The sequence below is a fragment of the Ostrea edulis genome, chromosome 6 (assembly GCF_947568905.1).
Source record: "Ostrea edulis chromosome 6, xbOstEdul1.1, whole genome shotgun sequence".
Taxonomy (NCBI): domain Eukaryota; kingdom Metazoa; phylum Mollusca; class Bivalvia; order Ostreida; family Ostreidae; genus Ostrea; species Ostrea edulis.
In genome coordinates this window covers 48,553,611-48,576,264 of record NC_079169.1, presented here as the reverse complement: position 1 = coordinate 48,576,264, position 22,654 = coordinate 48,553,611, and the positions used below count along the sequence as shown (strand labels likewise).

Here is a 22,654-nt window from a genome sequence, read left to right as displayed (position 1 = left end):
ACTGGACAAGCAGCCCCCCCCCCCCCCCAACCGTGTCTGGAAAAAAAACAAGGTCGACGACTGGCCTAATTGATCTGTTTGGGATTGAGGAATCGTCAGTTTGACTTGTCTGTGTCTTAAGTCCGTCACAATGTCAACGTCACTAAAACGTAGTGGTCTGGATCGCAGTGCTTAAGCGATATGGTAGTTAGCTCCCCTTCTCGCAAAAAAACAAAGAAGGCTAAGCAAAAGACAACCCTAAATAAACAAGCCTCATATTTGGAAGCACAAATCCTGTCTAAAGCTTGGATTAATTGTACTAGTATGCTTAAAGTATCGGAGCCCTTGTATCGAGACTTAAAACTTCTCTCGGCACCCTCTAACAGCTTTGTTACTATAAATGATTTGGTAACATCCTCAAGACCTTGAATCATATGCATGCAAGACATACCGGATATGTATGTACTAATCGATTCTTGGTCGACATATTATAAGCTATGAAATGGACTATGTGATATAGAGGTGCCGGTCATGTTGGTTGTAAGCTAAATATATACCTGAAGTGATTAAACCTTTCGACCGTTATCTTATAAATGTACCATGTATTCTTTGTCATTGAAGCTTTCAAGAGCCCCTGGCTTGGTTTCAACTGTCCGATCTGCCATATACTTTGGGGGAGTGGACATGGTAATTGCTCTGCATGTGGGGCCAAAACCCGAAAACGCTTCCACTGGCAACGGGAAATAGAATCAGCTATTGCGCTAACTTTGGTTTTAATATACTGTGCTCTAGGGCTTATGTTAAACCGTAGCATGTCGAGGACCAGTTTTCTTACTAAGACCATAACTTCGGGGGATTTAGATGATTTTTTTATATGATTATTTGTACTGCTTCCTGATTATCAACATGAAATAGTATTTTCTTGTTGACTAGCCACTGTCCACATACGGACAAAGACACCACTATTGGGAAGAGCTCTAAAAATGTCATATCGTTTAATCTGCCAATTTCTGCCCAGTGCTGCAGCCATCTAACATAGGCCCATTTATTCCGAAAGAAAATCCCCAAGCCACCAGAAGAACCGCCTGAACTGTCTGTAAAACAAAACTAAAGTGTGTCATTAGCAACCCAAGACCTTTCTGGAAATAGAGTCACTCCATCATAATGATTCAGAAATTCTAACCACATTTTCAATTCTAATTTCATACTAGAGGTTACCCGTATCTTGTGTTTGGCATTCTTAATCCTAAGTGTCGTGTCGATAAGCCTCCTGATGAAAGCTCTACCCGGTGAAACAACCTGGCATACGAAGTTGAGTGAACCCATTAAGGATTGCATTTATTGTAATGACAATTTTTTAGCTTGTAGTGAAGCTTGCAACTGGTTACGCAATTCAGTCAATTTGTCCTGGGGCAGACGCATCTGCATCGCTACTGTATCCAGTTCAATCCCTAAAAAGGTCAAACATGTAGTTGGTTCGAAAGTCTTGTCATCAGCTATGGGGATGCCCAAGTCAGCACAAACTATATGAAAAGTTGATAGTGTATGGTTACATATTGTTTCCCCTGACCTGCCGCCAAAGAAAAGGTTATATGGGAATTCTGTAATTTTTTGCAAACCAACCAGTGTAAAAAAAAAAAAAGAGCTAAAACGATTGAATAGAGCACAAGATAATTTAGAGCCAAATGACAAACACTTGTCGAAATAATACTTGTTATGTTTTATGCTTAGCAAGTCAAAGTCACCTGGGTGTATCGGCAGCAGGCGAAAAGCACTCGTAAGGTCAGTTTTGGCCAGCAATGCATTCTGTCTCAGTGTTTGAATCATTAGGACTGCTTCGTCGATGTTTGAGTATTTGACAGTGCAAATGTCTGAGTCAATGTAATAATATCGAATAGTATTGGGGGTAAGACAGGTGGTTAATTAATCTAAAATCAACATATTTTAGGTACAAGACCAAAAGGTGATACCCGGAGAGTGGGAATGGGACATTTGTAAAAGGACCTGCTACTCTTCCCAAAGAGACTTCCTTAATTAATTTAGCTTCCATCAGATGGGGGAGGGGCTTCACGAGCAGATTTTAGATTTTTAGATTCCATGGATTTCCTGGGACCTGAATATTGTAATGAAAACCAATTTTAAAACCACTTAAAAGTTGTTGTATATCTTGTTCGTAAGGGTAGGATTGTAATTGAAATGATAATCTATTGTAATTTATTGGTGTGGTGGCAGGGCTATATAAATTGGATTTGCTCTTATTTTTGTCCCATAGGACAGTTGATTTTGGGATGGGGCACCCACAATAGATACACTAGTGTTTAAACTTGCAAGGGTTGTGGGAGCAGGATCCCTTGTTGAATGCATAATAGCAACTACTTGGTCTAAACCCCCAGAGTTTGGCTTTGAGCCTGGCCCACGAAAAGCTGTGTTACTACCAGCTAGTTAGAACTTGCAAGCTGTTGGGGGTGACTTGGCGAAACATTAATGAGCATCACCCAAAATTCGTTATCTACAATACCCCAGGATGATGAAGGGTGGTGCTCCTTCTTACGGCAATATTGTTCGTCATAGCTAGCCCACCCCGTGTGACCCATTCTGCTGGCAGCTAAACGTATGTTATCATGTACTTAAGCATTTTTTGGGCTTTACCCGGAAATTTCTCCAGATAAATGGATATGTATATAATGAAAACTGTAGTCCAGGCTTGGGTGTTTTGAATATGTTTTAGATACTGTTTCTCTATCATGAGTTGGCCATTTTTTATAACTATTTCCTCAGTGATATGTGCATCAGTTCGCACAACTCTAGCTTGTTTTAGAAGCAAGGCCAAATAAATAAAAGATCCCGACCAATTTTTTTTCACGCATGGCCTGAGACACATGCACACATATAGGGTCATAAATGCTAGTGTCTACTGATGGGCGGCTGACTTGCACTTATCAACACACGCCGAGACCCCCTACGCACTTGTTCCTTTTTCTCAATGCCTACTCCCCATCGATTTCCAGTATCAACGGAATTAACCTAAGGGGGTTGCCTGCTATGTGCTGTTCAAAATCAACGAGTATACCCGAGTTTACTTGGGGCGCGCTCAGAGGGTCGTTCCGGTTGTTCAGGTAACGGCTGTGACTCCCGGCCCATCAGCGTCGGTAACGAATCAGCAGCACTTGTGTCCGTGGATTGTCCTGGCCCTGTTAATTGTTACCGTTTGATTATGGCGAGAATGACTAGCCCATTTAGAGTTCTGCTTTTTCCCGATTTCTGACGTGTTGGCCGCCTATCCCTCAGCTCAGCTTGATTTGAAGTTCCTTTTTTTCTACGTTTTGGTGGCATGGTGCTCGATGAGTGGTACATAAATGATCGATGGTAGTGATAGAAATTAGAACGTTTATGGCGTCCACCTTGATCAAGCGTGAAAACCGTTAATGATTGAATCGGTTTCGGTTCAGACTTTGATTGCACAGGCAATATGCGCTTCTTTGTCTTAATTACGTTTATGGCTAAAGGTTAACAAGGCTACAAGAGTTACCGCGCCTGCACCAGAATTAAAAGCATTTAATAATATACAAGTACACAACACAGATTTCAGGTTCTACTCAACTTGTCTATATTGATCAGCGTGTCTGTGAACCAGTCCAAGTATCCTCACACACGCGTTGATTATACGAATTCCAGATCTTATAGATGCGCGATTCCAAGTAGATGATTGGGTCACAGGGGCTAAGCCCGTTTTGGGCCCGAACTCTGTGATACCATAAATATAGAAAGGGGTCTAACTCTGACACAGATAAAAAAAAAATAACCACTCGCTTCAAATGCCTAAAAAATCTTAAACTAGGTAAGCTATGCGTAGTTTGTCGTTTTCCTTGCATATATTAATGTTTTAACTACTTGCATGCCAAATTTCAAGTCACTGGTTCTTAAAATAACAAAGATATACGTCATCGTTCTCTCGATTTCACTTGTTTATTTTTACTAAGACATTTACCGGTCCAGGTCACGGAGTCGTTTCTCGCCTATGACAGCAGCGAAATTCAGACTAGTATGGAAGATTTCGGACCTGTCAATTAAGATTCCACATCAATTATACGCTACTTACTTCCTCATATTTTAATAATGTTCTTCGTGTAGACGTTACACGACTTATTTTTCCTCAGCAGCATCAACTGTTGACGAGAGCTGCCGTTTTAATTAACGCACTAAATACCCGATAGACTTAAAATCTCAAATACCTTAAAACTGATCAAAACATTATTCTTGTGATATTGCACTTAGAGAAGGAAACTGAATATTATTTCTTGGCTTTTTTAATTTTTTGCTTTTGTTTATTCTATTTCATTTAGATTATTATTACCCATTTTCCCCTTCTTTAAAGTTTTAGACATTTCGGGTATTTAGTGTATTCATTAAAATGGCAAATCTTGTCAACAGTTGGTATTCCGAAAATCATGTTTCTCCTCCTGTTCATATTCCTTTATAATGGTTGTAAATTCTACACATACCACATAAAGTAGTGAGAGTTTCTTAACATTTTGTCAGTATTAAAGACTCACAATATACAGGGATATAATGTCCATTGTGCCCAGCCTGTAAATCAAATCTGTGGGACATCAACAATGTTTTATTCATAAACAGTACCCAGTTTCATGCATGTATCGATATACACGTATACTAGTGAATTTAGAATGAAAGACACGAGTCTTCCACGCCTGATTCATATATATTTGGATATTTTATTGAACAAAGATGTTAACAGCAAACACACACCTCAACTTTACGGCAAAAGATATAACTTTAGTTTCTATATAGTCATCCCATATCCATGCAACAATAACCAATTATTACCTGCATGCATATGTTGTTTATCTCTCAACTGGTTTGATACAAAAAACATATTCTGCATATGATCAATTTTTGAATCAAAGTAAGCTACTGACAAATAAGTCGATGTTAAAAGGGACTTCGGTAGTAACGTTTCAAGTCAGCATTTCGCAAGTTTTGTTTTCGTTATTATATTTGTCGTTAGATCGAATGCTGTTTGACGTGTTTCAGGCCAATTTTTAGAAAGTTAACATGTTCATTTTCACTATGGATCACACCGTTTATTTGATTTAGACATTGGATGTGACCGGTAAACAGGGGATGTTTACTCTTCCTAGACACCTAATCCCACCGTTTGTTTGCCTGACTCTTTAAATTCATATTCTTTGTGGGGCGTAAGAGATTTATCGCTGCTCACTATCTTTGTTTTTTTTTTTTTTTTTTACTAATGCTGATACACTGTATGTAAATGTTATTGAAAGGGTTTGCACCTGAGTTTTATAAATGTGTCAATATTGGGGGAATGTACTATTGAAGGATATCTAGGATAATTAAGAAATAAAAAAGCAAAACTGGGGTCATAGTTCTTGTTATTGAACTACAGTGTAATTTCATCAATATTGATTTATTGTTGATGTCAACACAACAAAAGCAACACAAATCAATCATTACGTAAAATAGATGCATAATTATATCATATAACAATACATATATGAAATGTTTAATACCAGTATATTGGAAATAATTAATGACGTTTTGCCCTCGATATACGAAAAACTTCATGATATGGAATTTGAAAGTTTAAAAGAACATATATTAAGAGCAAATCTAAATTCTAAAATCGCATATGAATTACAAATTCTTGTCTTAAACATTAACATGGAACTTTAAAAGCAGGGGTTAAACATCGCGTTTTTGAATTAGAGGCCATTGTTATGAATTAACTTAATAAAGAATAAGTTTTAGAAATTAATAAATCTATTTGATTATTATTATAGTAATAAATCAATAGTAACAAATCATTAGCATTCGTGACTCAGTTACCTCTTGTTTACACTTCGATTTCTATCGACATCAACTGGTCACTTCGTCGCAACTAGCCTCCTAATTTACAACTGCTCAGTTTACAACTACTTAACTTACAACTGCTCAAATGCCAACGGGCTTCCGTATTTATACATAACAGATGTTTTTTTTCCAAGACCCGGATGTAAACAACTAGGTTACTAGGTCACTATTACAATGAGTATTTACATATTACATAGAGCAGTTATACATATACAAGGAAGTATATCAATAATACATGTACAAAAATAAACACAGAAACATTGGTTATTACACAAGATGTGCCACATTCTCAAAATAAACACGTTTATTTCCAATTATGAATAACAAGATCGGGATCGAGATATACATGACATCGTCTGACTTCCTGTAATTTGGAGGGAATACACAAAATAGTATTTTCCGATGTATTTCAAGTATAAAAGACGAAACAGGTATTTACTAATAATGAACTGACAACATTACTAAACTAGTAAATTATAATAATACTGTAGGAATCTGTAAAGATATAACTGCGACTCGACTGAACGTCTTCTTTTCTTAAATTCTTCTTGCGAAAGAGCGGGCTCGAATCTGTACGGCTCCAATCTTAACTGTTCGTGACTTGTAATGTTTACAGTGCTGCTGATGAAATAAACGGGAACCAACGGTGTGACGTAATAAATTAAACTTCAATGGTCGCTCTCTTAGAGGCGGGTAATTTGAAATGTGAGATAGATTAATATGATTTAATTTTTAAGCAAGGATTTTGCTGTTAAAGACTGTCGTTTACGATATCAGTAAGTAATACTTTACTCATCAAGGCAACAATGTGGTTAGGGTTGCCTTTCCCTTTAATCTAAACGTTTTTTACACAGATAAACAGAAACTGTAAAGTCATGTAGATTTCGAACTTTTTGATTGAACAATCCGACCGCCACAAAATGTAGTCCATGGCATAGTCTTTTCAACTTTTCAACTAGATAGGATTAAGTACTACATATATAATGTGTTTGGACAACTGAGATTAATATTGGACCAGTACATGCAAAGTCATTACATCCAGCGCAATTGTGCTCAAAAGATGTGAAGCTTAATATTTATGCTTTGTCAATATTTAACACATGGAAACAATTAAAATTAAATATTATGAATACGGATAGTGTCCCCGTCGAGTGTTTTTATTAACACTGTTGCCTTCTCCTTTGTGGATTTATTCGTATATGTTAGTCTGTAGCTCGTACACATGAGGTCTGGGTATATAGGCTTTGTCATACACATTGGAGGGACACTCCACATACGGATTACTTTCAATCATGCAATCAGCTTTAGGAATTCTAGAATCTTCAATCTCATGATTTGCCCTATGTGATGGCAATATTGATATTTCGACATTTGACTCGACATCCTCATACATTGGTGGTTCGATATTTACTTTTTCCTTTTCCTCATCTTCTGGTGGTGGGGATTGTCCACATTGTCCTTTGACAGAAGTCAATTTCCTACAATGCATGACATATTGGTGCAGGTTCTTTCATAAAACACAAATTGCCTGCATTTCAAAACATAAAACTCACAAATGAAAGGTGAAGATAACGAACCGTGATCAATCTCATGACTCCTAACAAATTTTAGATAAAAATTGATAACACGGATACGAACATTCAGTTAATTTATCATGACGTCATGTATTACATAAACGAAAACCTGAGAATTTTGAATTTTTAAAGAGTGGGGTTTGCAACAGAACAGTTGATAACGTTGTGGTACAGGGGATGCTTATTCATCCTAGATACCTGATCCCACCTCTGGTATATCCAGGGGCCCTTGTTTGTCTGATCCCACCTCTGGTATCTCCAGGGGTCCGTGTTTGTCTGATCCCACCTCTGGTATATCCAGGGGTCCGTCTTTGTCTGATCCCACCTCTGGGATATCCAGGGGTCCGTGTTTGTCTGATCCCACCTCTGGTATATCCAGAGGTCCGTGTTTGCTCAACTCACTATTTTGTATCGCTTATGAATAGGAGTTATGAGATTGACCACTGCTCCTTATCCTCACCTTCTTACTGTTTCTATTTTTACATGTATGTGTAATGAACATATTAATCAATTCGTTAATAAAACTAAAATAGTCGGATAAGGACTTAAGGACTGAAATAAATGTTGAAAAGTGTTGTATGGTTAATAGAAAAGAAATATTTAGACCCCTTCAATCAGGACACGGGGGAGTCGGTAGAGGCTTAAATAGTGAATCAAAATTTTATATAACAATATCGGGGGAAATCGTTAAAAATTTTATTCTCAAAAGCATAACATATCAAACTGCAAGTCTCTTAGGGTAGTTCAAATTCAAGTTTGATCAACTTAATTCCCTTGGGGTGGGTTTGAACCTGTTTTTAAATCGAGTTACAAGTAGACTACTGACAAACAAGATGATGATACAGAGGTTTCAGCAGTGTCGTTCAAAGTCAGCATTTCGCAAATTCTATGATCGTTATAATGATATACATGTAGTTTGCCACTATAATCTATTATTGTGTCAAATGCTGTCTCACACGTTTCATACCGATTGTTAGACCGTACTCGGCACACCAGTTTTGATTACAGATTACTCCGTTTACCTGATCAAAACAAAAGTGTTTGCCCACTCTTTATTTTGTATTCCCAATAGGATTTAAGAGATTGTTCACTGTTCGTTATCTTCACCTTTCACGTACATCCAATTATCTCTTGTCCACTTTGGTGGCAAAGAATCGCCCACAAGGCTGGTGACAAAGACTCGCCCACAAGGCTGGTGGCAAAGACTCGCCCACAAGGCTGGTGACAAAGAATCACCCACAAGGCTGGTGGCAAAGAATCGCCCACAAGGCTGGTGGCAAAGAATCATCCACAAGGCTGCGTTGTATTCACGTCTTACAAAACTGCGAGTTTTGTACACAGTGATTTCTTTAACCTGTACAGTTTGCGAAATTGGGTTTATATTGGAACATCGAAATTATGGGTCCTCAGCAAGTCTCAAATGCAATGCGATGGCAGATTATTGGAATATGGAAAACAGGTATGTCATTGAAAAAATTAATCATCAAGTGGGTTATCGCCATTCAACCATCTGCAGAATTATCAGTAAGATGTTTACAAATGACTTTATAAATCGTACATGATCTGGAGGATCCCGTAAAACATCAATTTGAAGGGACAGTGCACTTAGAAGGATGGTTGGACGAAACGGTTTTACGAACAGCTCAGTTTTCAAAAATTATGGGAGTGGTTATCATATTCTTTGCTTTTAGCGCGAACAGTGTGGACTCGACTGAATGCGTTTGGCTATCGTTTTCATAAAGATACCTTTACTTGCACACACCCACAAAGTAGCACGTATGCAGTGGTACCAAACCCGCCAATGTTGGAGCATAGCCTCTTGTACTTGTAAAGAAGTCCATTTATCGGACAAGAGTCAGATTTAGTTACACATCACAGATGGACTAATACATGTATGCCGGCCACCTTGAACTGTATGTGAACAAAATGTAATGATGTAATTTCAAAATATAACGTACTATTTTCGTTCATATGTCGATTCGATATATTTCTCGAAATAAAATACATCACAGAGTCTACTATATCTGTTTGATGTTTGGATATTTTATTGAACATAGATGTTAACGGCAAACTAATAATTCAACGTTATGAGAAATGAGATTACTTCAGACTTTCCTGAATCAATTTTCCATATCTGTGTAACAATATCCCTTCGTCACCAGTATATGATGTTTATGTCTCTCAACTGATTCGATACGCGAAAACATGTTCTATGTTTGGCCGGTTTTTAAATAGAATCAGACTACTGAAAAATAAGTTAATGTTTTGGGGGATTCGATAGTCTCGTTTAAATAGTCATTATAAGTAGTTGCAAATACAAGCGATCATGGGTCGAATGCTGTCTGACGTGATTCATACTGATTGTTGGGTCAATATTTACACGCTGGTTTTTAGTACGAAATACCCCGTTTACCAGATTAAGATATAGGGCTCTCGGCGGATGTAACCAGTCGGCAGGGGATGCTTACTCCTCATAATCACATGATCCCACCTCTGATATGTCTAGGTGCCCATGTTTTTCCTACTCTCTATTTTGAATTTTTTGTAGGAATTACGAGATTTATCACTAATAGTTTGAACCGTGTGTCACTACTGAAGCAACGCACTTCATTTACTTGATGCCAAGGCAATGGGAATCGAAATAAATCTTCCAACTTTGCAATATCAGTGGATCAGGTAATTTTGCACTAACCTGGACTGCTTTTGTCTATAAATTATCAGCGATATAGTGAACAAGCTCACGACAATGATGACAAGTATCGTTGCAGCCAAAACTATAAAACAAAAGCACAAAGTAATGTGAATCTACATCGCAATATCAACATGTTCAGTAACTTAACCACAGGTAGAGTTGTATCATACAATTTTAATATGTTTATTAGTGAAATTTATCTTTTAGTGTCAGTTTGAATTCTAGAATCCATGTGTATCAACATATTCACTGAAGTGAAATATCTTTTAGAATCATCTTGTGTTTCACAAAATCAATATGTTCATTAATGTAACTTATTGTATACAGTGTGTGTTTCACAATTTACAATGTATTTAATTTGATGAAGGTAAATTTGTGTTACACTAAAGCAACCTCTTCATCACCGTACATATGTAACTTATATTACGGAATGCGATTATTTATTGTGACTTGTGTGAGTTTGTATTGCACAATATCAACGTGTTTTACGTTATCGCGTGAACTAACTCAATGTACATGATCATGCAATACATTATGTCAATGTGTAACTATAAAAATCAAACTCTTCATTACTTCCGTCACTGTAGTTGAATTCATCACTGTGTCCAGAGCCATCTGAAAAGTAAACGATGGATTGATTAACAAACTACGTGTTCACCTGCATTACATGTATATGTTGTATATGTGTATCTGATAAATACGATGAGCTACTCAAGTATTTTTAAAATCATATCAAATGAGGCTACACATGAGTTTTGAAGTGTTTTGTAGCTGTTAAATAATATACCCCAACATATTTTCATGAATTGTAAGAATTTACTTCTCTATTACAAATTTAGAATTCCCATGGTATTTTTTTTTTTGTTTTGTTTTTTTGTTTTTTGTTTTTGTTTGTTTGTTTTTTGTTGTTTTTATTTTTTTTATTTTATTGTTTTGCCTTTGATATATTTGCAAATTGTAAGATAAGCGTGATGTAGTTGGGAGTGTGCGTATGAATACAGAATATAGTACGTCTATCATAACGCGTATGAATTCCAACAGAAATGAAAGCAGAATTTAAATGAATGAAATAAAACACGCTTCATGAAGGATGCCAGCGTGAAGCGTGAAAAGTCGCAGTCGATACCCTCGTACACTTTGAAAACTGAAATTCCTTTTTTTAAATTAAGCATTCTCTTCAGTTGTAAATGTGATGTATGTTTCCAAGCGTAAAAATGCCGGGAAAAGAAACACGTGACGTTTAGAACCTCTCGTATGTTTCCAATTTGATGCAATTTCATTCAAATTGTTTTATGCTGGCAATCTCCGAGTACAGGCTTGGTGATATAAATCTGACAACTCTATGTCAAATCAAATTAAATAAGAAAAAACACGAGTATCTTATACGAATTCAAGTGAAATACTAATAATGATCATTTCATTGCGTCCTTAAATACACTACGTTGCATGTGTGCAATTGTACTCACTACATTAAAAGTGTTCAATATGCAAGTTTGGAGATGCGTCTGAGTTATGCCCCTTAAAGAACTCTCGTAAACAGTAAGACGCGAAACTAATTCGTTTACACACGAGGTGGGACAAACACCCATCGTTCATACTAAGTTTCCCGTGCATAGTTTTATCACCGGATATCAATTGACACACAGATCAATTAAGCAATAAGTATGCAGGAAGTACATAAACACGGTATATTATGATCATTGTACGCTATTTTGGTGCTCATACACACCATATCTAGCATACGTATCACTTGAAATTATATTGTTTTCATTTTATGGTACATTTTCATCTTTAAACAGAAATCGCTTTTCACATTTTTATTGTCTTCTTCATAGGCAATAGGTGCACTCTGACTTCATTATAGAACTAAATACACCTTTTATAGAAAAGAGCACTTATCTCCAAACTTGTGTATTATAGACACCACGATACATGAGTAGGATTATGCACACTGCACTACATTTGTAGTTATGCACACTGCACTACATTTGTAGTTATGCATACTGTACTCCACATTTTGTTTGTTTATTTGTTTCTTTAACGTCCCTTTGATAATGTTTCACTGATATTGAAACAGTTGTAGACATGAAACCTCTGTTTTAAGGTCATATCCGAAACACTCGTGATATACATGTAATGTAAATGCTGAGCGTTTGACGAAGGAGCCATCACTAGCGATGGGTTCCGTATAAGGTTTGGCACGAGCAGGGATCGAAGTGACGAATTTCCGGCCATGAAGCAAATGCTCTACCACTTCACTGTGATTAAATACACTGCAGTACACCTTTAGAATTGTTCACACTGCAGTACACGGTTAGAATTATTCAGACTGCAATACACGTTTAGAATTATTCACACTGCAAAACATGTTTAGAATTATTCACACAGCACTATTGACACTGCAGTACACGTTTATAATTATTCACACAGCACTACACGTTTAGAATTAACGACACCGCAGTACACGTTTAGAATTATCGACACTGCAGTACACGTTCAGAATTATCGACACTGCAAAACACGTTTAGAATTATCCACACTGCAGTGCACGTTTAGAATTATTCACACAGCACTACACGTTTAGAATTAACGACACTGCAGTACACGTTTAGAATTATTCACACAACACTACACGTTTAGAATTAACGACACTGCAGTACATGTTTAGAATTATCGACACTGCAGTACACGTTTAGAATTAACGACACTGCAGTACACGTTTAGAATTATTCACACTGCATTACACGTTTAGAATTATTCACACTGCAGTACACGTTTAGAATTATTCACACTGCTCTACACGTTTAGAATTATCGACACTGTAGTACACGTTTAGAATTATCGACACTGCAACACACGTTTAGAATTATCGACACTGCAGTACACATTTAGAATTATTCACACTGCAGTACACGTTTAAAATTATTCACACTGCACTACACGTTTAGAATTATTCACACTGCACTACACGTTTAGAATTATCAACACTGCAGTACACGTATAGAATTATCGACACTGCAAATAACGTTTAAAATTATCGACACTGCAGTACACGTTTAGAATTATTCACACTGCACTACACATTTAGAATTATCGACACTGCTGTACATGTATAGAATTATCGACACTGCAGTACACGTTTAAAATTATTCACACTGCAGTACACGTTTAGAAGTATTCACACTGCAGTACACGTTAAGAATTATTCCCACTGCAGTACACGTTTAGAATTATCGACACTGCAGTACACGTTTAGAATTATTCACACTGCAGTACACGTTTAGAATTATCGACACTGCAGTACACGTTTAGAATTATCGACACTGCAGTACACATTTAGAATTATCGACACTCCAGTACACATTTAGAATTATCGACACTGCAGTACACGTATAGAATTATCGACATTGCAGTACATGTTTAGAATTATCCACACTGCACTACACATTTAGAATTATCGACACTGCAGTACACGTATATAATTATCGACACTGCAGTACACGTTTAGAATTATTCACACTGCATTACACGTTTAGAATTATTCACACTGCACTACACGTTTAGAATTATCGACACTGCAGTACATGTATAGAATTATGGACACTGCAGTACACGTTTAAAATTATTCACACTGCAGTACACGGTTAGAATTATTCACACTGCAGTACACGTTTAGAATTATTCCCACTGCTGTACACGTTTAGAATTATCGACACTGTAGTACACATTTAGAATTATCGACACTGCAGTACACGTTTAGAATTATCGACACTGCAGTACACGTTTAGAATTGTTCACACTGCAGTACACGTTTAGAATTATTCCCATTGCAGTACACGTTTAGAATTATTCCCACTGCAGTACACATTTAGAATTATCGACACTGCAGTACACATTTAGAATTATCGACACTGCATTACGCGTTTAGAATTATTCCCATGGCAGTACACGTTTAGAATTATTCCCACTGCAGTACACGTTTAGAATTATCGACACTGCAGTACACATTTAGAATTATCGACACTGCAGTACACGTTTAGAATTATTCACACTGCAGTACACGTTTAGAATTATTCACACTGCAGTACACGTTTAGAATAATTGACACTGCACTACACGTTTAGAAATAACGACATTGCAGTACACGTTTAGAATTATCGACACTGCAGTACACGTTTAGAATTATTCACACTGCAAAACACGTTTAGAATTATTCACATTGCAGTACACGTTTAAAATTATTCACAAGAGGTCCTACTTGTGAACAAAAGTTCAGGTTCATGCGGGTAATCAGCTGAATTTTTAGTAATATACTCAGAAATAAATAAAATCCTTAACATGAAAAGTGTTGAGAACAGATGTATACTCAAACTGAACATGCTATAAGTTATCAACATATCAACAGTCATCAGCGAATTACCGGGGTTGTCCACATTCCTATGTATATCATACCGTTTTAAAAACTTATACACAGTGCACTACACGTACACTATTATGCACAATACATTACACGTGCTCAAGCATACACACTGTAGCACACTTGTACAGTTAAACGCACAATTATAAACGCTGTATTTTACGAGTATAATTATACACACTGCAGTACGCATATAATATGATATACACTACATTACACGTGCAGTTATACAGAGTACATTATGTGTACAGTTATACTCATCACATTACACGTGAACAATCATACATACCGCAATACATAGGTCCAAACATGTACATGTGTATACACTGCAATACACTTGTAAAAAAAAAACACGTGTAAAAATATTTTGAGTGGTTCTTTATGGAACCACCCTAGTGTATGGTTCTTAAATTCTTAGAAAAAAGTAAATCTTCATTTAAAATATCATTATACCTGTAGTATTCGTTGTCCCCCTGTAAGTAAGTGTACTGATTGAGATTGATGGAACAGCTTCCGGCGTTGTGGACTTCCAGGTCGTATCGTTGTATATTACCGTGCTGAATAGTGACGTTGTGGTGTTATATATAGTTGTGCTTTTCTGTGACGTTGAAGAGTCCCTGGTGGTGCTAATGTCCGTTGTGGGTGTGGATACTTGACTCGCGGAAGTAACTTCTGCTTGGGAGCTATTCATTTTGTAGAAATGAACCTAGTGATTATCTATCCGTAGATTTGGGAGATACATCAATCCTTCTCTTTGGTAATCTGTATGCACCTATATTCTGTGTCTGTAATGTAATTAAGGCATCAATATACATGCAAGGTAAAAAATAATTTCTTTCCAAATCCATTGAATTTGTTTATACATGTATATATGTTGAGATAATATGTGCATTAGCCAATATTTTCTCAATGATAATCTTTTAAAAGTTGAATATCTATATCATATGATTTAATAAGATATGTTTTCCAATTGGCTGAGATGTAATGAAATAGAGGAATCGATAGAGCATTATAATGGGCACCTTATCCCATCCCTGGTGTGTTCAGGGCTCCATCTTTCGCTATACTGGACACCTTATCCCACCCCCGGTGTGTTCAGGGCTCCATCTTTCTCTATACTGGGCACCTTATCCCATCCCCGGTGTGTTCAGGACTCCATCTCTCTCTATACTGGGCACCTTATCCCATCCCCGGTGTGTTCAGGGCTCCATCTTTCTCTATACTGGGCACCTTATCCCATCCCCGGTGTGTTCAGGGCTCCACCTTTCTCTATACTGGGCACCTTATCCCATCCCTGGTGTGTTCAGGGCTCCATCTTTCTCTATACTGGGCACCTTATCCCATCCCCGGTGTGTTCAGGGCTCCATCTCTCTCTATACTGGGCACCTTATCCCATCCCCGGTGTGTTCAGGGCTCCATCTTTCTCTATACTGGGCACCTTATCCCATCCCCGGTGTGTTCAGGGCTCCATCTTTCTCTATACTGGGCACCTTATCCCATCCCTGGTGTGTTCAGGGCTCCATCTTTCTCTATACTGGGCACCTTATCCCACCCCCGGTGTGTTCAGGGCTCCATCTTTCTCTATACTGGGCACCTTATCCCATCCCCGGTGTGTTCAGGGCTCCATCTTTCTCTATACTGGGCACCTTATCCCATCCCTGGTGTGTTCAGGGCTCCATCTCTCTCTATACTGGGCACCTTATTCCATTCCTGGTGTGTTCAGGGCTCCATCTTTCTCCTCTTGATTTTGTACTCTTTATAGGACTTATCTTAATTTCATTGTTAGAGACCATGCCAGACACGCATATATTAATGGATCGACCGAGGGAAGTCTGAACCCATCACCCCTGGGCTAGGTAGAAAATATATATATTTGCCTATTTGTATACACATCCAGTTGTAAAATACAACATGCTAGTCCATAGCTCAATTGGGCTCCTAAAAATACATAGAAGGAAGCCATTTTCATGGGAAAATATCTGGATCTGCTCATATGCGAATGTGTCTGCACTCGCTCTAACGGTAGTTCCGTCTACATACTTTATGTTAGCTGCAATAATGTAGCCACCTCCGATTTTTATTTTTTTGGGGGAGGGGGGGGGTACAACTCCTTTGGATCTCCGCAAAGATGCAGATGCGGGAGTGATTCATTCCCGCAACATTTTTTATCATTCTACACATAAATAAACTGATATTCTGTTTCTTACTCAATATCTAAATTTACAACCTGCAACTTACTATTTGTGAGGCTCTGCTATACCTTTTTTAACAATTTCGATATATTCCAATTTCTCAATTCATATGTGTGCGACATATTTTATGTATACTGAAGTTTTAACTTCCGGTTGTCAAGTTATTTACATATGCTTGTAATTCTAAAAAAAAAAATGTCTATATAAGGTAGTGTTTACATCAATGACTGAGTACGGAGGAGTAGACGATTTCGTCGGTATTGAAAATGTTTAGATTTGATATAAAGTTAACAGAGGAACAGTACTTAGAGTGTATTTTTTCGGCCACTATTTTATTTTCCTTTCTTTGTCGGAATGGCTCGAGTAACTACATTTTCGCGCTGATTATCAATGTTTAGATTTTTTAGTAGATAGAATGTTCTATCATTAACATGATAATGTCCCTCGGACCCGGTTTATCGATAGAATGCGTCCCATATACCCGTAATGTAGCAAAATAAAAAAAATGCACTCAGTACATGTTTCGGTAAAATCATGTCACATATCATTAATGTACAACCAAAAAAAGTTACCTTCACAACTGACTCGCCATTAATTCCATTTTAATTAGCGTAGAAAGAGAACTAAACCTACAAGTTTGAATTTCGCTGTGCACAGCCTCCATTTTACCGGAACTTGTCATTGTGTAAGCGAACAGCTTCCAAATATGGAGATATGACCTTTTACGGAAAATGTACCACGATCTTTCCTACGCCGTTATTTTACAGGGAAATTAACTTATAGTTTCGAATAAACGTTGTATATTAAGAAATATAAGTTAATTCAACACTGCAACGTCAAATTAAATTAAAATGAAAGTTTGAAATACTTCTCTTGATGAAAATTGCTTTCATTGATTTGATTTGAACATATTTTATTGTATGAATATACAAAAGGATTGGTTACAAGTTCTAGCATCTTAGACAACCTCTCCCGTATACAAAATATTTTATGCTATACATGTACAAATAAAGATTTTCGTACCACAGAAAATATAATGTTAGTTATAATGTACAATTATGATAATATACAATGAATGTTTTGGTTTCATGTAAGTACATAATCAGGCATAAAATGCAAAACATATTTTAAAATTATGATATATAGGTCCGATTAAAATCTGTAAGAGTTCTTAATAAACTTATGAACTGCTCTGAAAATATAAAAATTTACATCATTTGAAAAATATTCATTTCCCCATTATAAAAAGTGGGTATCGACAATAGCAATATCATTTAGCTGAAGTAGTTCATTGAAAAAACAATTTCTTCCTTGAGTGTATCTTTTGCATGCAAAAAAGAAATGATGGGCATCTTCAATATGACCACATATACAATATGGAGAGGCAATGATGTTTTTTCGATAAAGATCATTATTTAAAATGCAAGAATGTCTTAATTTGGTATGAATAATATTAACATATCGATGGCCATATGAATAGTATAAAGGTGGTTTTGAGGGTGTTATTTTAATGTGTTTTTAAAATTTATCAATTGAAGTTATCTCCTTTATTTCTGTACTCAGCAAGTTCCATTTCCTAACTGTGTCGGGAATAAATGACTTTTTATATAATTCAAGTCTGCATCTAGAAAGTGTGTAGTCGCTAGAATTATGGGTATCATATGATGATAAATTTCTACGAGTATTTGGGCAAATTTCTTTCAGATATTGGGTAACTAAATTGTTATGGATTTTAAACATATTTGTTAATTTAGCTATTTGTCGTCTATCAGAAAGGGGTTCCCACCCAGTTTCAAAATAAAGTGAATCTATTGAAGCGAAAATTGGAAGACCAGTTACTATCCTGGCAGCCAATAACTGAACCTTTTCTAACTGGTGAGAATCAAAAAACCGCACATCCATCCCAGACTACAGAGGCATATTCTAATACAGGTCTAATAAAAGTTGAAATGAATACATTGTTGATAAGGTGTTTCTTCCTACAGTAAATTTTAACTTTTTTAGCAAACCAAGTTTTTTATACGCTTTATTAACAATGTTTTCAATATATACAGACCAGCTTAAATCATTAGAAAAGGTAAAACCAAGGTGTTGTGAACAGTAACATATTCAAGCTGACATTGTTGAAACACTAGTTTCGGGAGGTCTACGGATTTGTTCATGGTAAAAAAAAACCAATGCTTTTGTTTTGTTAGGGTTAAATTGAAGAAGCCGTTTTTTTAGACCCCTTGTCTAAGATTTTTAGGTCGCGATTAACCTGTCGTTCAATTACAGCAACATTATACGACGAACATTGAATAGAATTGTCATCTGCAAATAATCTACAGATTGACAGCATACTGTCTGAAACATCATTAACATGAATTAAAAAAAAAAAGCAGAGGTCCCAAGACTGACCCTTGGGTAGCACCAGCAGGCATACTTCTTGTTGAAGAAAAAATATTTCTATATATCACCATTTGTTCTCTATTACATGTACTTAAATAACTTGTAAACCATTCAAGTATATAACCATGTAAACCATATGTTTGAAGTTTGAAAAGAAGTTCTCTATGCTTTCATCAGGCCTGAATGAAGAAAATAAACCAGATTGCACTGACAAACACATATCTCTTCCCTCTAGCACTGCAGATATTATTTCTGCCTGTTCGTCTTTCAGTTTTACAGGGTAATTCTGTGTCCACGGTACATCGTACTCATTTTGTCTTCAAGCTCTTTGCGAAAGGTACGTTTCACCGTTTTCCTTATATGGTAGTATGTGGTTCGTCGTTGAGCATTCGTTTTGGAAAATAGCAGGGTGTTCCGATGACACTTTCCGGTACAATGGCAGTCAATTTGAATCGAGAAAAGTGACATTTCAAGGTGTTCATTTTACAATAATTTTATACGGTTTTTACAATGGTAAGGACTTACGAATTACCAATGAGGTTAGTTGTATTCAATTTTAGTTTTAAATTTACGCGTATATTCTTTGGTGATTTTAAATGTTTTGGGCGATTCTGCAATTTTCTGCTACATCACGTGTGTATGGGAGACATTCTAAAGCCCTCACCACAGTTAGATTATCCTAACTAGTTTTTCAGTAGATCCACCTACGAGATCTCACGATAACAACCATGACGGAGCAGACGAAGGTTTTTGCATGTTATACTTGATATTTATGTCCGCCCTCGCTAATGTCTGGTTAATCTTGACAGACGAGCCCCTGGGGTTAAACATGACATAGATAGAGAAGGACACCATGTTTAAGCATTGCAGCTCGTTCCTACCGCCACACATGACTAAAAGACACTATACTCAAAGTTTCTACCATGGTCACTATGTATGTTTTCTTTCAACCCATTGTGTAAACGAAGTTTTCATAGGAGGCTTTAAAGGTTGGCATAGTTGTTTAATTTTGCAGAAAATACTCTTTGAGATTCTAGTGAAATGGTCTGTAATAGCCAACCTAATTTCAAATCCACTCTTGCATTACTTGCATATCTTTTTAGATATATTCTTATAGTTCACAAACTATAAGTATATAGTTTGCATAAATGTCGTGGCTTTTTTATCTCATTTGGGAAAATGGAGCAATCCCTAGATGTCTTCGTTATTTATAAATCACCACAATATGAGAAACCAACAGTTGTTAGTGCTAGTCCCAGTAAAAAAAACCATGGAAAATCAATCTTATTTTAAATCCGGAAGTAAATGTTGTTAAAAATGAAATTTATGCACCAATCGTAATTCAAATCTCCCTTACTCTCTATTTCGCCCTCTTTACAAATGAATGCAAAAAGAAGTTAACAAGATGATGATGAGCTGTTATCAGTCTTACCGTTCATTCCTGCGACTTCATCCCAAACCACAATGATTCATATGTCTTAATTCTCGGTTAGTATAGCAATACACTGCAACTTTACTATTCAGCGCTTAAGTGTATCAAAATCAAATCATACGGAAACAAAACCTTGTGAGTTTTTGAAAAGAACATAAACACTTAAACGGTAAATTACATTGTATATTTTCCTCGCAATTTGACAAGTGATACATAGAATATCATTAGAATTAAATGAGGAAAGAAATATATACTTGTAAACTAAACATTCACACATTCTTATCCAACGACATCTTGAAAATGAAGAGATTTCAACGATTACACATTATGCCTATATTTGGCTCGGAGAGATTTTAATCTCCCATATTCATGTAATGAGGACAATTCGTCAAGCTAGGTCTTCGAATAATACATGGGCTAGTTTAATTTACTTACCTACTAAATCATACCTCCAGATTGAAAGGTAACTTTCACACTGAAACGAATGGAATGTGATATAAAAAGTTGATGGTTATAATGCAGTGAATGTAGATAAGTTGAATTGTATTTTAAAACTACGAGTACCAAATCGGAGAAAATGTCCGCATATATCAAGTTGTTTTTATACTTTGTTAGTTTCCCTAAATATATGCTATTGGAGACAATTCATTAAAAAATACACGCGGGTATGAACGGCAACATTTCACGTCGACATACTTCATGAAGCGTTGCAGTGCACACATTAGTGTATTTTCGAAAACGAGATTTATATTTATATTTATATCCTACATTTATTTCTGTTGAAATTCGAAGTCCATGAAATGGACATACTATATCTATTTAGATTCATACCCGCAATGTCCACAACTGCATCGCATTCATAAGGAAATGGCTATCATTACATCTTATTATCATTATGAAGATATCAAATGCAAACCCTTTGGAAATGTAAATATAATTATGTTAGAGGTCCTTGCTTGTAAGTACATGTATTTTCTACATGAAATACCATCATAACCCTAAAGACAAGTTACCAAACCCGAAATCAACATGTACAATGTACCTAGAAGCTAAACTACGGTTTAGTTGATCGGTTAAATGGGATTTTTAATTTTTATTTTTGTTGATGCCAAGAATCCTCTGAAACCATGAAGTTTATAGTTTAAATGATTTTGGTCTTTTGGGGGTGGGGGGGGGGGGTGGGGTGGGGATGGGGGTGGGGGAGGGGTTCGGGGTTGAGTTTTACTCGGGATTTTTTCACCGAAGCTAGATCCCAAGACCATCAAGGAGTGTGGGCATCTCTCACACCAACCTGGTTATTATAGCACGGCCCCTTGGTTTTCAAGATTCCATCCGATATATAACAGAATGAAATCGAAAGAACAAATTACGATTAGGAGTCAGGACACATAAGCTCTGTACTGAATGCATTCTTAGTAACGAGTCACTGATTGTATTTTAACTTTACTATTTAAGTATGGTTCCACGTAAAAATCAGGCAAAACCGCATTTTCGTGATAAGTCCATGTTCACGAAATGAACCCAAACTTAGCATACTAACTCACCGTAATATGTTTAGCAAATATACAAAGTAGTTTTGATTTATTTCGCCTTGTTCCAAAACTATGGACAGATAATTATGAACATGGAGAATTCACGCTCAGTGCAAATCTATACAAAACACTACTTGTAATCCCTTTGAAATCTAAAAACAGCAAAGCGGGTATGAAAATATATCATTATATAACATTAAACAAATAAAAAATGCATGCTCTGAAATAAATATTTTTTTTGAAAGTTTCAATATAACATTTTAAAACCTCTCTAAATGTTTCGATTTTAATGCAATTTCGGTTATCGTTCTTGAATTTAACCTCGATGATCGCTAAAGGTGCTGCGTTGTCAACACACTAAGTGCGCGGAATATGGCGGATCCAAAACTGAATGCCGTGTAGGACAATATTCTGACAGAGTGTGATCTACCCTCAAGCCTCATCTAAAGGAAACGAATATATTTACCTTCGGAGAGTGTCAGAAATACATTGATGCATATGCCGTCACTGAAGATAGAACGTTTATGGAGCAGCCGACAACGAAGACCGAGCAACATTT

At 36.5% G+C, this 22,654-nt stretch overlaps 1 protein-coding gene across 3 annotated transcripts; it reads right to left on the bottom strand.

Moving 5' to 3' along the window:
- Nucleotides 1-5,373: 5,373 nt before the first annotated feature.
- On the bottom strand, nucleotides 5,374-20,720 carry LOC125646907 (uncharacterized). 3 transcript variants are annotated; one of them, XM_048873507.2, is made up of 5 exons: nucleotides 20,564-20,720; nucleotides 15,005-15,336; nucleotides 10,708-10,749; nucleotides 10,135-10,216; nucleotides 5,374-7,346 (listed from the first exon to the last, which is right to left on the bottom strand). In XM_048873507.2, exons 2-5 carry the CDS (start codon nucleotides 15,240-15,242, stop codon nucleotides 7,058-7,060), a joined length of 651 nt encoding a protein of 216 aa, XP_048729464.2. In that variant the 5' UTR covers nucleotides 15,243-15,336; nucleotides 20,564-20,720; the 3' UTR covers nucleotides 5,374-7,057. The 3 variants fall into 3 exon arrangements, with proteins under 3 accessions (XP_048729464.2, XP_048729465.2, XP_048729466.2); XM_048873508.2 differs by lacking the exon at nucleotides 20,564-20,720 and adding an exon at nucleotides 17,316-17,425; XM_048873509.2 differs by lacking the exon at nucleotides 20,564-20,720 and adding an exon at nucleotides 16,790-16,885.
- Nucleotides 20,721-22,654: the final 1,934 nt, after the last annotated feature.

Bases quoted from the DNA above. Each gene is read 5' to 3' on its own strand.
- LOC125646907 (XM_048873507.2), bottom strand. From the start codon at position 15,242: ATGAATAGCTCCCAAGCAGAAGTTACTTCCGCGAGTCAAGTATCCACA. The intron at 10,217-10,707 runs GTAATGAAGAGT...TTTGTTTTATAG, and splicing joins ATTCAACTACAGTGACGGAA to TTTTGGCTGCAACGATACTT. The intron at 7,347-10,134 runs GTTAGTGCAAAA...CATGCATTGTAG, and splicing joins TATAGACAAAAGCAGTCCAG to GAAATTGACTTCTGTCAAAG.